The sequence below is a fragment of the Populus euphratica genome, unplaced genomic scaffold (genome assembly GCF_000495115.2).
Source record: "Populus euphratica unplaced genomic scaffold, PopEup_1.0 scaffold3.1, whole genome shotgun sequence".
Taxonomy (NCBI): Eukaryota; Viridiplantae; Streptophyta; class Magnoliopsida; order Malpighiales; family Salicaceae; genus Populus; species Populus euphratica.
The window spans coordinates 1,603,233-1,616,854 of record NW_011499847.1 but is presented as its reverse complement, the minus strand read 5'-3'; the positions used below and the strand labels follow the sequence as shown (position 1 = coordinate 1,616,854).

Here is a 13,622-nt window from a genome sequence, read left to right as displayed (position 1 = left end):
CCTGCTGAAGCAGAAGTGATCAGCATATAACTAAAAGTGTATAAAGATTTGTTCACAGGATCGCCTGAAAAGAAAAGAGGAACAGAGTCGAAGATTCAATGCTATGGTGCAAAATGGTTTCGATCATGAGTCGTTAAAGTACATACCTATAACAGCAAGGAGCAACCCAACTACAAGAAGTGAAAATGAGAATAAGGTCCACTTCTCCATGCGTCCCTTGTGGTCCTGAAAGATATGTGTGTAACATCATATGTAATCTGTTCAAGGTACTCAAAGAAGCAACATACGGAAATAAAACGGTTTTGGTATTTACGTTTCTATTTAAATCTTGCAACTCCCATTAAATGATTAAGAACAATTATTATAAGAACTAAAAAGAGAATGAAGAAGACAACTACATTGCACCTGTAAGTGAGCAAGAAGATGTCCATATTGAAGTCCAATTATGCAGGTCACTGCAGCTGTCAAGGAGCTGTGGATACAATCGTTGTTAGAAGGTCAGAGAGAATTTGAGTCACATTTCCATAGCAAAGGGTTATTTGCACCAAGAAGATATCCTTCTTATGTGTATGAAGAGAATTACAAGGAAAGATAGAAACCCTTGAACTGTGTACGCTGTCAGGATGCCATGAGACAAAACTGCCACTAAGACCCAGGACGTAGTCCTACTAAACAGGCACCAAACTGATAGGGGGTAGTTTAAGTACGAATATTCAGGTGAGTACAATAAAATGCAGAAGAACTGAGTTCGGGGAAGAAAAGCATAAAAGAAGTTTGATTGCCCACCTTAAAACACCCTCAGGATCAAAAGGAGCATGACACCAGGAAGCTGAATTGTCAGGAACGTGGCCATCGGTGGACATGTTGCACTCCTGATAAAGTGAAATTTCATTATAGTCAATGGATTACGTGAACGAATAGACACCATAAAGTGAACAGCTCAGGATACCTTCAGGTTTCTGTAAACAGGTTTTTTATACAGGTGGTCAATGCCAAGTATATAGCGATCAATCATTCCAGCTGAATTACAAGCAGGTCCAAGATTGCCTCTTAGAGAACATTTTACCTGCGTCAAATTGGGTAAGTAGGGATGCATGCAATCTCATGAACTGGACATCAAGTGATAAAATTTTAGAGTCCTCACCATGTAAATGTAGCTGTGATTTGTCGGAAACACAGAAGAAGTTGCTTTGGACATTTCAAATTGCCAATCTGGAACATATAAACCATACAATAACCCCAGGTATATTGCAGACAGTGAAAATGCCACACACCTAGAAAACATAAATCTTTTAGTCAACGAAACAGGAAGGAATGCAAGTTGTTGGCATAGTAGTTCATTCTGCCTACTAAATTAAAGGAAACAACTAATCAGCAATCATCATATCAAAAAATGATCTAGGTTGTAAAAGGAAATAATCCATCGAGTCTCTTAATGATCTACTCATATCTGTCCACCTTCCACTCAGTGCTCCTTATATTATAAAACACGAATCCGTATGCCAGTGGCATGGTCTTTCTCCCATGTACATGTTTTTCTTGAACATGAGTTATTCAATTCAAATCAATCCCACTTACAAGCTCAAGAAAGTAAGAGAGCGAAAGGAAACAAGGTCTGATACTTAGCATCAACATTAGAATGAGATCATCAAAGTGAAAAGATGCTGTTATTACATATGGTTTATATTTGAAGTTTTAGAGCGAAACTCAATTTCAAATGTTAAGCTTACCAATGCCAGTAATAACTCTTGAGAAAGCTTACTTCTCTACGTGTTCGACATGAAAGCCAAATCTCACATAAAGCAGCAACTATGTATCCAACAGATATTTTCTGGCTTGAAAGACAACTGACACAAGTTAAGAAATTGCGAGCATTATATACAGAATGAAACATGCAACTTGTTAAAGGAAGCAAACAAAGGCCATAATAGTCATTTGCTGTGCTTTGAGTATCATGCGGACTACTGAGGTGGATGTCCTTGCACCTGACCAGAATGACAACGACAAAAAGTAGAACAGTATGTTTGTAATGTAGCAGATACATATCGTGTGGCTAATTACTCTGCCCGTCCACTTCAGTTGATCAGGAAACTGATGTGGCTGCTTGTATGCAATCACTTCTTCAGCAAGATCTCAAGGCAGAGTGAAGTTTCCCAGTATTTCCTCATAAAATTGACACTCCTCTATACTACTCTCTATACTCGTCCATGTGAGGAATCAAATTAAAATCAGTACTAGCAATGTATGTGTGTGTCAAAACGAAATATATGTTAATGAAGGCAAAAAATCCCAAAAGCGAAGAACCATGAACAGATTATTTCTCACTGGAAAACTATCCAGTATATCAGCGTCATCGATTGAAAAATCAATTCACCTGCAAAATTCCAAGCCAGCGTATTCTTTTCATGTCAACACCATACGTCAAGGAATTTATTCCATGAAAGTAGCCACCTGAATTCAAAAGGGTGTGTGCCATATTACATACAGAACTCATTGTAAAATTTCACTTCCCGAATGCATGGAAATTATTGATAAGATTACCTTGAATAACCACACCTAGCAAAAATAGTTTTATTGCCTTTATCACTGCCTTCCATGTGGCTTCGATTCTGTTTGGTACTTTCTGAAAACGTATATAGACAGAAAGCTTTCGATTCAAGTGAACCAGGAAGCACAAATGTCTTTTCTTAAATTAAGACTGAGTGATATTACCTTGTAAACAAGTGCAAGAGAAACTCCAGCAATAAAAAGAAAGAAGGGCATCACAGAATCTGCCAGGTGGAGTCCATTCCAAGGAGAATGAGCAATAATGGGAAAAATCGCCCCACCATAATCAACCAGCATCATTAACTGAAAGCAACCAATATCCAATGCAGATCATAATCAAGCTTAGTTATTCATGAAGATTGCATGCTTCGACTTACGAACCAAACGAAAAGTTCAGGTCAAGGCAAGCTTTTCAATTCTTGATTTCAAGAGACTAAACTTTGCCACATTTTTCTCAGGAAACAAACAGAGCGACCCCAGAAAGTCAAGCCAGTTCAAGAAAATAAAACACAATTAAGAGCTTTTAAACTAAATCAAGATTGATATATATATATATATATGTATGTATGCATGTATGTATGTATGTATGTATAAGAAGAAGACAGGGAGCTAAGAGCTTACAAGGACGCAGAGACCACGAAATACATCGAGAGAGGCAGCACGTTGGGGTTTCTTACTGGTATGTAGTTGTTCTTCAATGTCTAGCAATGGCTTGTGTAATAAGTCTGCCATTATTTTCAGTGAAGATCGAAAGAGCATGTTAATTTTCAGAGCAGACAAGTAAAGTGAAGAGGAAGGTGGCCTCGGGGAGGACAAAACCTGACGTGGCATATGGTGATTGGTTACATAAGAATGCCAGAGGGGACATTAATAGAAGTCGTTATTTTGGTTTAAAAAAAAAATAGATTTATTATTACAAGCCCACAAATGTTTATATCTCTTCGGATTCTTTTTTCATATTATAAATTAGGAGTAAAAAAAGGAAAAAAAAGGAATTGATCTAGAAAAAAAACCTAAATTAATTAGACAGCATTTATTTGTTGTTTTAAGAAAAAAAAAAGATAGTATTTGATTAAAAAATAAAAATATTTTAAAATAAATTTACGTGTTTTCAAAAAAAAATACCAGAAGATATGTTACTCTATGATCATTGTATTTATTTATTTTTATATCAAAATAGTAACAAAACTCTACTAATTACAGACTCGCAGTTCTCTTCTTCTCGGCTCAATTCTCTCTTAATAATGCTCCATGTTCTCAATCAATATAAAATTTATAAATACTTTGGAAAAAGAACTCAGGACCTCTCTTGAGCTCATTTATAGAGATTTTGGGCCTGAGCGAGAAAGGATCCACGGGCTCCATCATTCCCTACTAGCATGTTCAATTGACATTTTTTTCTTTCTTTCTTTATATATATATATATATAAAAGAATTTCAAAACACAAAAGAATAACAGATGGAAAAGTGATTACGATCACATGTAAACATATAAATGTCACAAATTATAAATTATGAAAAATAAAATTGAAACTTTCAATATCATCCATGAGAATACTTTATAAAAATCCCACTTACCATACTATATAGATGTAATCAGGATCATGTCAGCATTCAAACGATAAATTTAGTAAATTTAAAATCAAACCCATTTTTAATGCACTATTTTAAAATCTGTAATAACAATGTGATAGTAGGTCTTGTTTGGCAGTACGTAAATGAAGATTTGCTAAAATTTATTTATTTATTATTTGATTTTTTTATGTGTTGATATAAAAAATATAAAAAATATTATTTTAATATATTTTAAAATTAAAAAATACTTTAAAAAATAATTGTTACAACTTTCTTAACACATTATTAAAAATAATCATATATATTTATATGAATGGATGAATTGCTTATATTTCAAGAATATTTATTAAATATTTCAATGTAATCACATAAAAACCAATTATTAAAAAAAAAAATTATTTTGCTGAAAGAAACATTACAAGATATAAACTATCCTTATCAAATACCCATAATATATATTATTTTTAACCGTTGAGATAATTTTTTAATTGCTGGGCCTCCTTTAATACCATGCCAAGAGCAGGCCGTGAGCCCATGTCTTGTAATCAAGCCTTCGGCGTGGTCTTATCAGTGTAAGCTTTCCTGTTTTCTTACAAAGAAGGAAAGGAGTAGGAGGAAAATCATTCCACAGCCCAAGTCTGAGAGATTCAGTACCCTGTAAGAAGCACTGAACGGAGAAGATGATCGTGTGTGTCGCGGTCGTCGGTCATCAGGTACACCGCCTCCCATCTCCCACATTCATTCTGTGATTATCTAATCTTTTGATGAAATCCGATGACTGTCTGTCAAACAGAACAATCCACTGTACATACAGAGTTTTACTGAAGCAGATGATGCACTCAAGCTCCACCACATAGTTCACTGCTCCCTTGACGTTGTTGATGAGCGAGGTTGGCCTTATTTATGCTTAATTTGGTTCTAATTGACCCATATGTGTGTAGATTTATTATTTTTATGAACTGGGATGTGGCTTAATTAAAAAAAAAATTGTTAAGATTTATTGTTTCCGTGAACTGGGTTTGGCTTGTTTGAGATTTGTTTCAAGATTTGAGCTTCTGGGTTCATATTTATTTTGTTGGTTTATGGCATTATTGTAAGTTGTTAACAAATTTGGAGATTTGAGGGTTCATAATTCTCAGATGCATTTTAATTTACCTTTTGGTTTGTTTGGTATCTGATTGTGACCGAATTTGTGTAGTGAATAATCCAAAGAAATCTGGGCTGACATTGAATGAGACATTTCTTGGATTGCTTTATCCAACTGAGAATTATAAAGTGTAAGAAGGTTTTTTGGTTGTTCGATGGTTGAAATTGCTTCAGCATAGTGTAGTTTATGGCGAGGTTGGTGTCCTGATATAATTTATTGTTGTTGCTGTTGTCTTCAGGTATGGTTATTTGACAAACACGAAGGTGAAATTCATCTTGGTCACAACTGATTTAGATGTCAGAGATGCAGACGTCAGAAATGTAAGCATTTCTCTGCGTGTAGTCTTAATTTACTTGTAGGATCCAGATTAGAATTCACTTTCTATCACAATTCTATCCCATGACTATGCTCTATTTGTTAGAAGCTTAGATGTGGCATTGCTAAGGTGTGCCAACACATTGTGTATCAAGCTCCACTGGATATTGTAAATGTAATTTTTTTAATAGCAGTGCTGGTTTCCTTGCACAAAAGTAGATGTTATTTCAAATTTGCTTGGACAGTTAAAATCCAGTTATCCATGTCTGGTGTTGTCATGGTTGTTGGGTCTTGTGGTAATTTTGAGATCTCACAGCTTATCTACTTAAGAGAGTCTTTCTGGAGATCTTACAATTTGTTTTTTTGTCTTCATGTGTCATAACTGGAACAACATTGCTCATAGTATATCTCAAATATTGGAGGTATGGTGACGGGGGACAGATTCTAATAATCTGCCTACAAGGGCTGCAAGCTCCTTAAATTATCTGTTCTATCTTGAAGCAGTTGGAGGTGGTGGGGGTTGTCCATCAAGTTTCCATCAATAATTCTGCTGTACTTTGCATGGAAATTTTTGTTTGTTTTGCTGATTGTTTGGCCTCTCTTCCAGGCTTTGAATTAATTTTGAAGTCATATATTGACCATTCCAGCCATTTTATGCAATAGGAGCATCATAGTGGAAAAGTAGAAGTGTTTATATTGTGTAAACTAGATACTAATATAAAGTGAATGTGATGGGTTGTTCTATGAAACAAGGTTTCTCTGTTACCAAAAGACTCAAACCAGTCTATGGAGACCCTGAGATATCCCACCGATTTTTTTGTCAGTGTGGCTGTCACTTATCTGCCAATTAATCATCGAAATGATAGCATAAGTGCATAACTACTTGCTTGGTATGAGCCGTGCCTGGTTGTTTCTGTTTCAATATTTTCTTGGTGCTTTTGTAGTTTTTCCGGAGATTCCATGCTGCATACGTGGATGCAGTTTCAAACCCTTTTCATGTCCCGGGTAAAAAGATCACGTCCAGAACTTTTGCAGAAAGAGTAAGCAACATCGTCAAGTCATTTGGTTTGAGCTCAGCAGGCTAAATTCAGCCACTTCCACTTCTAAACCTGCTGGATTCCTTCATGCAACCATTGGATATTGCCATTTTCTTTTCATTACCCTTTTCATGCTCTCTGCTTCGGCTAGTAAGTGAACAAATATATTGTACTCTGAGCTGCAGCTAAGAAAAAACAAGTGATTTTACCTCTTAATTAGAGATGGTTCATTTTTATTTTTGTGCATATTATTCTTGAAAAAACTTGACAAAAATCATAATTGTATCTTCGTGTGTTATCTTTTCGTTCAATATTTTGACTATATTTACTATGACATTATTTGCAATAATGTTAAACCATTAGTTGACGGGCTCCCATCCAGCTCTTGCATCTATATATTTGCCAAGCAGACACAATACAGTTGCAGCCGTGCTGGACAGTAGGGAAGCATTCCTCAATTCTATTTTCTTTTTGGCTTATTACGTTTCAAGTCGTAGCTTCATTGATAAGCATTTCATTCAGAATCCGTAAGCACTCAGATAAAGAAAATTTATTCGTCCCTGAATAAAGGAATGGCTTGAGATCTTGATGAGGTTCATCGAAACCCAAAATGAATATTCCTTTTTTGACAAACTGAAGTGGGAAGGTACCACACAGAATGGCACGAACCTCCGAGATCACAATGGGAGCTAGGAAATGATGTCACTGAGTTAAAAAAAAAAAATGTATCAAAATATGTGGAAGTATCATAGTAGTTATTGGTTGTTTTAAAATGTTTTTTATTTAGAAATATATTAAAATAATATTTTTAGTAAATTAAAATAATATAAAAATATAAAATTAAAATTTAGTAGAATGCAGTTTTCACCGCTATTCTCGACGATAGCACATCAATTTGCGTGCTAGCTTTTGAATCTCGTTCCTGTCTCCATGTCTGGGTATCCTAACGTAGGTGCTTGGGCTTGGGCTGTGAGAACCTAACCGAATCAAGATTCAAACATTTTCTTGAATTGACAAGAAACTAATATCGTAAGTTTCGTAATTAATTAAACAGAACCCCTGATCGCGATGGGAGGAAACCATGTGGGAGTGTAGAGCAAGAGTGTCTCAATTTTATTTCGGTAAGAGCTTTTTTTTTAATTGTAATGAAATATTTTGATTTTCGAGATTATATATATATATATAATTTAAATTCAAGATAAATTAATTATGAATTATATAATATGAATATAATGTCAAATAAATATAATTTTAAAATGTAAAATATTTTTAAATAGTCAAGATTAAATAAAATTTTAACTTAAAATAATTTAAATAAAATAAAATATTAAAATATAATGAAAATAAAATATTTTAACATAAAAAAACATATATCAAACTCGAACTTTTTACTTGTAAAAAATAAAAGGAAGTCACATAAGTTATTTACGTCAAAACGCTATGATAATTAATTCTTGAACAAAAATAAAGAGAGTGAGAATTTTGACGCTATGATAATTAATTCTTGAACGAAAATAAAGAGAGTGAGAATATAAATGTCACATTTAGGTTAACACGTTAACACCATCTAATTAGTATTTTTTTAATCCTTAATTAAATTATAAGTTTTGTTTGTCACCTTTTTAAATTCCTTTTAATTACCCATTCAATATAATAAGGAGGTCATGTTTTTTTTTAAGAATAATAAAAAATAGTTGAGTACTTTTTATATTATAATTGTATTGCAAAATATATTTTTATTGTGACATTAATGAATAATTATTTTTTTTTATCTCTTAACATTTTATAAAAAAAATGTGCAACTCATATTTTATTCAACCAAAAAAATGGAAGGAATGTAATAGATACCGGTGTGAATGAAGATTTGTTAGAAGAGGATAGTTCAATGAAAATAATTTTGTTCTTTGAGCATGCTAAAAAATAGATTAGGGTCCATAAATTTATTATTATTACTGTTTTGTTTGTTTTTTTATTTTTAGATTGATTAAAGATTATTTTGTAGTTGAAAATAGAGTTATTAATATTTATAAGGTATTTTTATGATTTGTTTTGGTTAAAATAAATTAAAATTTTGTTTTGGTTCAATAGTTTTTCAAACCCGAAACAAACATGCTAAATGAAAACTGGAATGAGGTTAAGAACTACGTATGGGAAGGCCAAAACCTGCCCACCTACCGGGGAAAAGGGCAAACAGAATAAGATCATGGCTTGCTCAATGCTTATTGATTTTCCATCACCTTTGCAGCCTCATGAAATCACTTGGTTGCAAAGGTTGCCTTGTAAAATCTTATATTTTAGTTCCCAGTATGTTCTTCATATCATACCGCTGTCTTATTACACTTATGATTCTGAGGGGTTTTTTGTTTTAGAATCTTATGAGAGTTATTTTTTAAAGGTTTTTTTTTTAGAAATATATTAAAATAATATTTTTTTTAAAAAAATTATTTTTTACATTAATATATTAAAATAATTCAAAAATACAAAAAAATAATTTTAAAACAAAAAAAATTCAAATTTTCATGAAAAAGGTTGAAACACATTTCCAAAATATTTTGCCCCTGGCTTTTAATGCAATATCCATCAAAACACAAGCTGCTAATGTGTTTTTTTTTTTTTGTGGTTCCCTGGAGGGCATTGTGATTAAAATTATTCTACTTTTCCAATCTGTTGATGCTATACAATATTGCAATAAACCTGTGATTAACATGTTACCACTGCATTCCCTAGATTCCGAGGAGGCCCTTTAAATTTTCACATTGCAGTCAAGAAAATGAGATATCACAACCATATGGTGGAAGAAGTGCATCTGATGCCAAAATAAAAATGTTATAGTTGCATAATCAGCGATAAAGAAAAACAGCAAAACTAATGGCCTGCCCAGCAACGTAGCACCTTCTACAGCTGAAATATCTTGCAACGAAATCAATAGGCACACTCATCACAGATTCATCAATTTGATAATAATGCAGCGAAATCAAATGATAGAAAAGGTAAATAAGATGAGTTCGAGGGGAAGAAAGGAGCAACCCAACAATTCAAATCAAAATAGTTGAACGGAGGTAGCTCGATTACAAGACAGAATCCTAAATCAAAACATAAATAACCGTGACAAACACACCCATAAAGATCCTCATTTTCTGCTGGGGAGCCCATATAGAGAATCACGGAGCTGGAGAGAATTCCATCAGGAGAACAGTATCTTTGCAGACACTAGATCAAAACTCATCATCATCCTCCTCAGCTATGTGCTTTGCAAGCTCTTGCTCCTGCTGTTGTCTCTCCCTCCTTTTCTCAGCACTTTCTTTCTCCTTGTGGGAATTAGGTGGAAACCTAAGGGCACGTACTGCCTCATTATGCATGTTGAGGCAGAAGGCAATCCTAGAGTTAAATGCCAGCTGAGGCTCATTTGTGGAGTATATGTCCCCTGTTTCCTTGGATACCATCCACCCATTTGCACGATCCAAAGTAGCATCAATAGCACCATCTCGTATTGCCTTGGCCACAATACTCTCAGCATCGGCAACAGGGTTTGCAGAGTCCAACCTCAGCTTCTTGGCTACATCAGCCAGTGAAATCCGAGAATAAGAGATACTGATGTTGCGAAGTCCAGTCCTTATGACATTGTGCCGCAGTCTAACAATTAAGTTGTGGGTCCTGTCTGTGCTGAAAGTAGATGAGAACTTCTCAGCAACGGACTTAAAGAGCTCCAAGTCTCCTATTCGCACAGCCTGAAAACAAAAAACATTGTCCCCATTAAATCCAGCAATTAAACCTCAAGCAGCTGAATGGTGGCTTGACACGCCATAAGCATCTTCCTCGGGTAGAAGTAATCAAGCTTTATACCTGTAAAAACTAGATGGATGTCCATATTTAGATGGAAAATCAAGAAGACTTGAGTTCCAAAGTCCTAGACTTACATTTGTGAGCTCAAAGTATGGCCTCAAAGCATTCTCCATGCCTTTTTGCATAAAAACAGTCCTCTCAGGGATTTCTCCTAGCAGCAATCTGACAATAACTGCCCACTTGTTGCATTGAACTCGAAAAGCAAGAGCTGCAGCAGGGGCTTTACGTGCAGCTTGAAGGAGAGATTCTTTTGCATCAGTATACTCCAACTGAATTGTCCTAATCTTTCCCAAGTAAAAGAGATACCGACAGAACTGCAAGATAAAACAGAATAGTGCCAAAAAGTGAGTTTACAACCAATCATTTTTTTAAATGACAACAATAAAATCACTTTCTTTTCAATATTAGATATTTTTTAAAACTAACTAGTTCACATTAATGAAGTTCAATTACACCTAATCCAATGAGATACAATATTTCACCAATTTGGCATCTAATACAAGCAAGAAAGATACCATGTGTTCCATGACTTGCCTATAATTAAAATCCTAAAATCAAGACCAACAATGGAATTGCTTAAAAAGCTGACATGAGACTAAATTCTTCAATCAAAATCAACTATATTGTAGGCTTTAACTACTCAACATATCAGGATACACGTCATCAAGTCTAGTGAGTGTTACCTGCTGATTTGAGTGAGCCTCAAATCGAGGGGCCTTCGACCTCAGCTTCTCTGCCTGATCATATAAATTGTAATGGAGGTAATTGCGGAGTAGCAGGTTGAGAAGTGTTTCCTGCATCGCAACATCATTAGAAGTATAAGGACCCAGCAATGTACCCACAAAATGATCTGTATCAATGCAAAAAATTTACCTGGCCCAGCTCATCATGGCGCAATGTTGCAATCCGATGAAGAGCAAGGAGGCTACTGTTAGTTGGAAAAAAAACTCAACTTAGTTAACAAATGGTATTCTTCTGTGTGAGTAAGATTAACAGCATCAAGACTTGTTATAGTTTTGTGAATGCATCAACTAATGCAGAAGAAACACCAAGACATCAAATAGATAAGCAAACAGACCCATGTACACAGTCATGCACCCAAACTCATGTTTTAAGAAAGAAAGGTTATGCATTGAATAGAATAGACAATTTACCCTCTGATTTCAGCAAGATCACCAGTGAGTTCATAGCTAAGTGAGTAGTAGGAATACAGCCTTGATGCCAGAACATCAACAGTCCTCCTATTCAGATTCTTCAGGCGAGCAATGCTTGCTGATGAGCAAGCTTTGGCCTGCAATCCCAGTTGATAACTTGATATTGTTATTTCACTGGAAGAAAAGAAAAGAAAAAGGTACAACCCTTGTAACATATGCTGCTTTACCTCATTGTGTTTCTTCTGATCAATCAGAAAAATCAGCACCAACAAGTAGCAATATATCTCCAGCTCTGGCAAGGGATGTTTTGCAGGAGCTTGGGTCACAGATGTCGCAGTATCAACCTCCATTTCATGCTCATCTTCCTGTCACGACAAATATTAAACAACAAAACTTCCAAAAATAGCAAACTCCCCCACAACATTATCCATTATCCAGGTATCAAACTTTACTTCACCACCTAAGCACCAAATAAACACACACACACACACAACCACTACCAAAACACTATTACTCACAGCATAAATATAACAAGGAGAACTGAAAACAGACAAAACACGCTACTGCCCATCAATGCTAAGAGATAAAAGTCCATCTTTGACCTGCCCCGAACAGACAAACTTTCCAATTGAGTGATTAACTGTCCATCCAATAACCAAACCCTCCATTTAGTTCATTCATAAGATTAACCACTGTAGTCTCAACTCAGCCTCCCCTGGCGTCAAGAAAAGCAAATCCTCCTCACAGAACTATCAAAGTACTGACTTTTCTTCACAACCTAAATGCCCGCTAGTCATTCCAACTCGACCGCGAAAAAAGGAACTCGAAACAGACCAAACACGTATAACCCGCCAATGCTAGGACATAAAAATCCTATTTTCCCCTCCAAACTACTCAACAATCAAAACACTCCACTACTCTCACATTCCCATCGACCAAAACCAATTAAATCAACAGTATAAACACTAAAAGTACACGATCTATCCACAAATTTCACTAAATTACCTTAGGAAGATAAGAGATTAAACGATTAAACGACTCGGATCCCGCCGAAAGAGCAAAATTAAGAAAAGCATAAAGCACAGAAGCTTTCAACTTTCTCCTTAAAGTATTAGTCAGTCTCACGGCTCTCTGAATCCTCCTCGTTTCCTTCGCATACGCTCCAGTCTCAATTAACGATGCAATCTCCTTCAAATCTAAAAAGAAAAAAAAATCTCAAAAATATTAAAACTTTATAAATAAATAACCAAAAATCCGAGCATGTTCATACATATACGTATAAAAATACGTACGGTGGAGTGTGGATGGAGATGAGGTGGTGGAATTGGAAGGTTGATGCTGCTCTTTCATCTCAACATCTTGAGTCATGATTGCAGAGAGAAAATGAGAGAGAAAATGAGAGAGAAATAAGGGACTTTTTTTGGTGAAATTAGGGTTTCTGAAAGAGGACAATTTGAATTCGGAGAAACTGGGATGGAGATGGAGATGGAGGTTATTTGGACCTTTTCTTTCACTGCAAGTCTAACAAAGTGGAGTGAAGAAAGAGGAAGAGGAGGATATCATTCGCTGAGACGGAGCTGCTTTGGAGAAAGGGCTGAGACAAATACCCGACTTTGACCCGGAAACTGATTAGATACTTTCCAGCCCATTCCTCAACCCACCCGGTATTGACAAATTTAGCATCAACTAATATTACATAGTATCTTACCTTGGCGGATAAATTTAGATTGATACAAAGGGGCACCGACTGTTTTTATGATTGTGTAAAACCTGAACCAATAATTTTTCTAAGTTCATCCAAGCTGATCGTTAATTTATTTTAAAAAAATCAAAATAACATAAAAAAAATTAATAGGTTAAATGAGTCTCTACTAGATCAACAAGTTAACCTGACATTTTTTTTCTATATTTTTTTAACCATGATCGTCCAAGACCTAGGCTAGCCACGTCCTAGGACCACCCCATCCAGGTTTTACAACAGTTGTTTCGATGTTGATAAATTCA

General features: G+C 35.1%; 3 protein-coding genes across 5 annotated transcripts in view; 1 reads left to right on the top strand and 2 right to left on the bottom strand.

Annotated features, from left to right (window-relative positions):
• LOC105140673 (heparan-alpha-glucosaminide N-acetyltransferase-like) overlaps positions 1–3,338 on the bottom strand; it is a 4,001-nt gene extending 663 nt beyond the window's left edge. Inside the window, exons 1-11 of one of the 3 annotated variants that reach the window (XM_011047599.1) lie at positions 3,169–3,338; positions 2,713–2,850; positions 2,542–2,623; positions 2,375–2,451; positions 1,731–1,831; positions 1,145–1,274; positions 950–1,066; positions 787–872; positions 406–472; positions 147–225; positions 1–64 (exon numbers count right to left, since the gene is read on the bottom strand). In XM_011047599.1, coding sequence (XP_011045901.1) covers positions 1–64; positions 147–225; positions 406–472; positions 787–872; positions 950–1,066; positions 1,145–1,274; positions 1,731–1,831; positions 2,375–2,451; positions 2,542–2,623; positions 2,713–2,850; positions 3,169–3,306 — 1,079 coding nt within the window. In that variant the 5' untranslated portion in view covers positions 3,307–3,338. The remainder of the gene's footprint in view (positions 65–146; positions 226–405; positions 473–786; positions 873–949; positions 1,067–1,144; positions 1,275–1,730; positions 1,832–2,374; positions 2,452–2,541; positions 2,624–2,712; positions 2,851–3,168) is intronic. The other 2 variants (XM_011047591.1, XM_011047608.1) reach the window with 2 other exon arrangements.
• Positions 3,339–4,705: 1,367 nt separating this feature from the next.
• LOC105140666 (SNARE-like superfamily protein) lies at positions 4,706–6,955 on the top strand. The gene is made up of 5 exons (XM_011047579.1): positions 4,706–4,835; positions 4,916–5,012; positions 5,321–5,399; positions 5,508–5,589; positions 6,529–6,955. The coding sequence occupies exons 1-5, from the start codon at positions 4,803–4,805 to the stop codon at positions 6,667–6,669; spliced, it is 432 nt and encodes a 143-aa protein (XP_011045881.1). The 5' UTR covers positions 4,706–4,802; the 3' UTR covers positions 6,670–6,955.
• Positions 6,956–9,564: 2,609 nt separating this feature from the next.
• On the bottom strand, positions 9,565–13,240 carry LOC105140655 (probable 26S proteasome non-ATPase regulatory subunit 3). Its single transcript, XM_011047569.1, has 8 exons — positions 12,911–13,240; positions 12,624–12,814; positions 11,846–11,983; positions 11,619–11,755; positions 11,338–11,392; positions 11,148–11,258; positions 10,539–10,778; positions 9,565–10,349 (listed from the first exon to the last, which is right to left on the bottom strand). Exons 1-8 carry the CDS (start codon positions 12,984–12,986, stop codon positions 9,837–9,839), a joined length of 1,461 nt encoding a protein of 486 aa, XP_011045871.1. The 5' UTR covers positions 12,987–13,240; the 3' UTR covers positions 9,565–9,836.
• Positions 13,241–13,622: the final 382 nt, after the last annotated feature.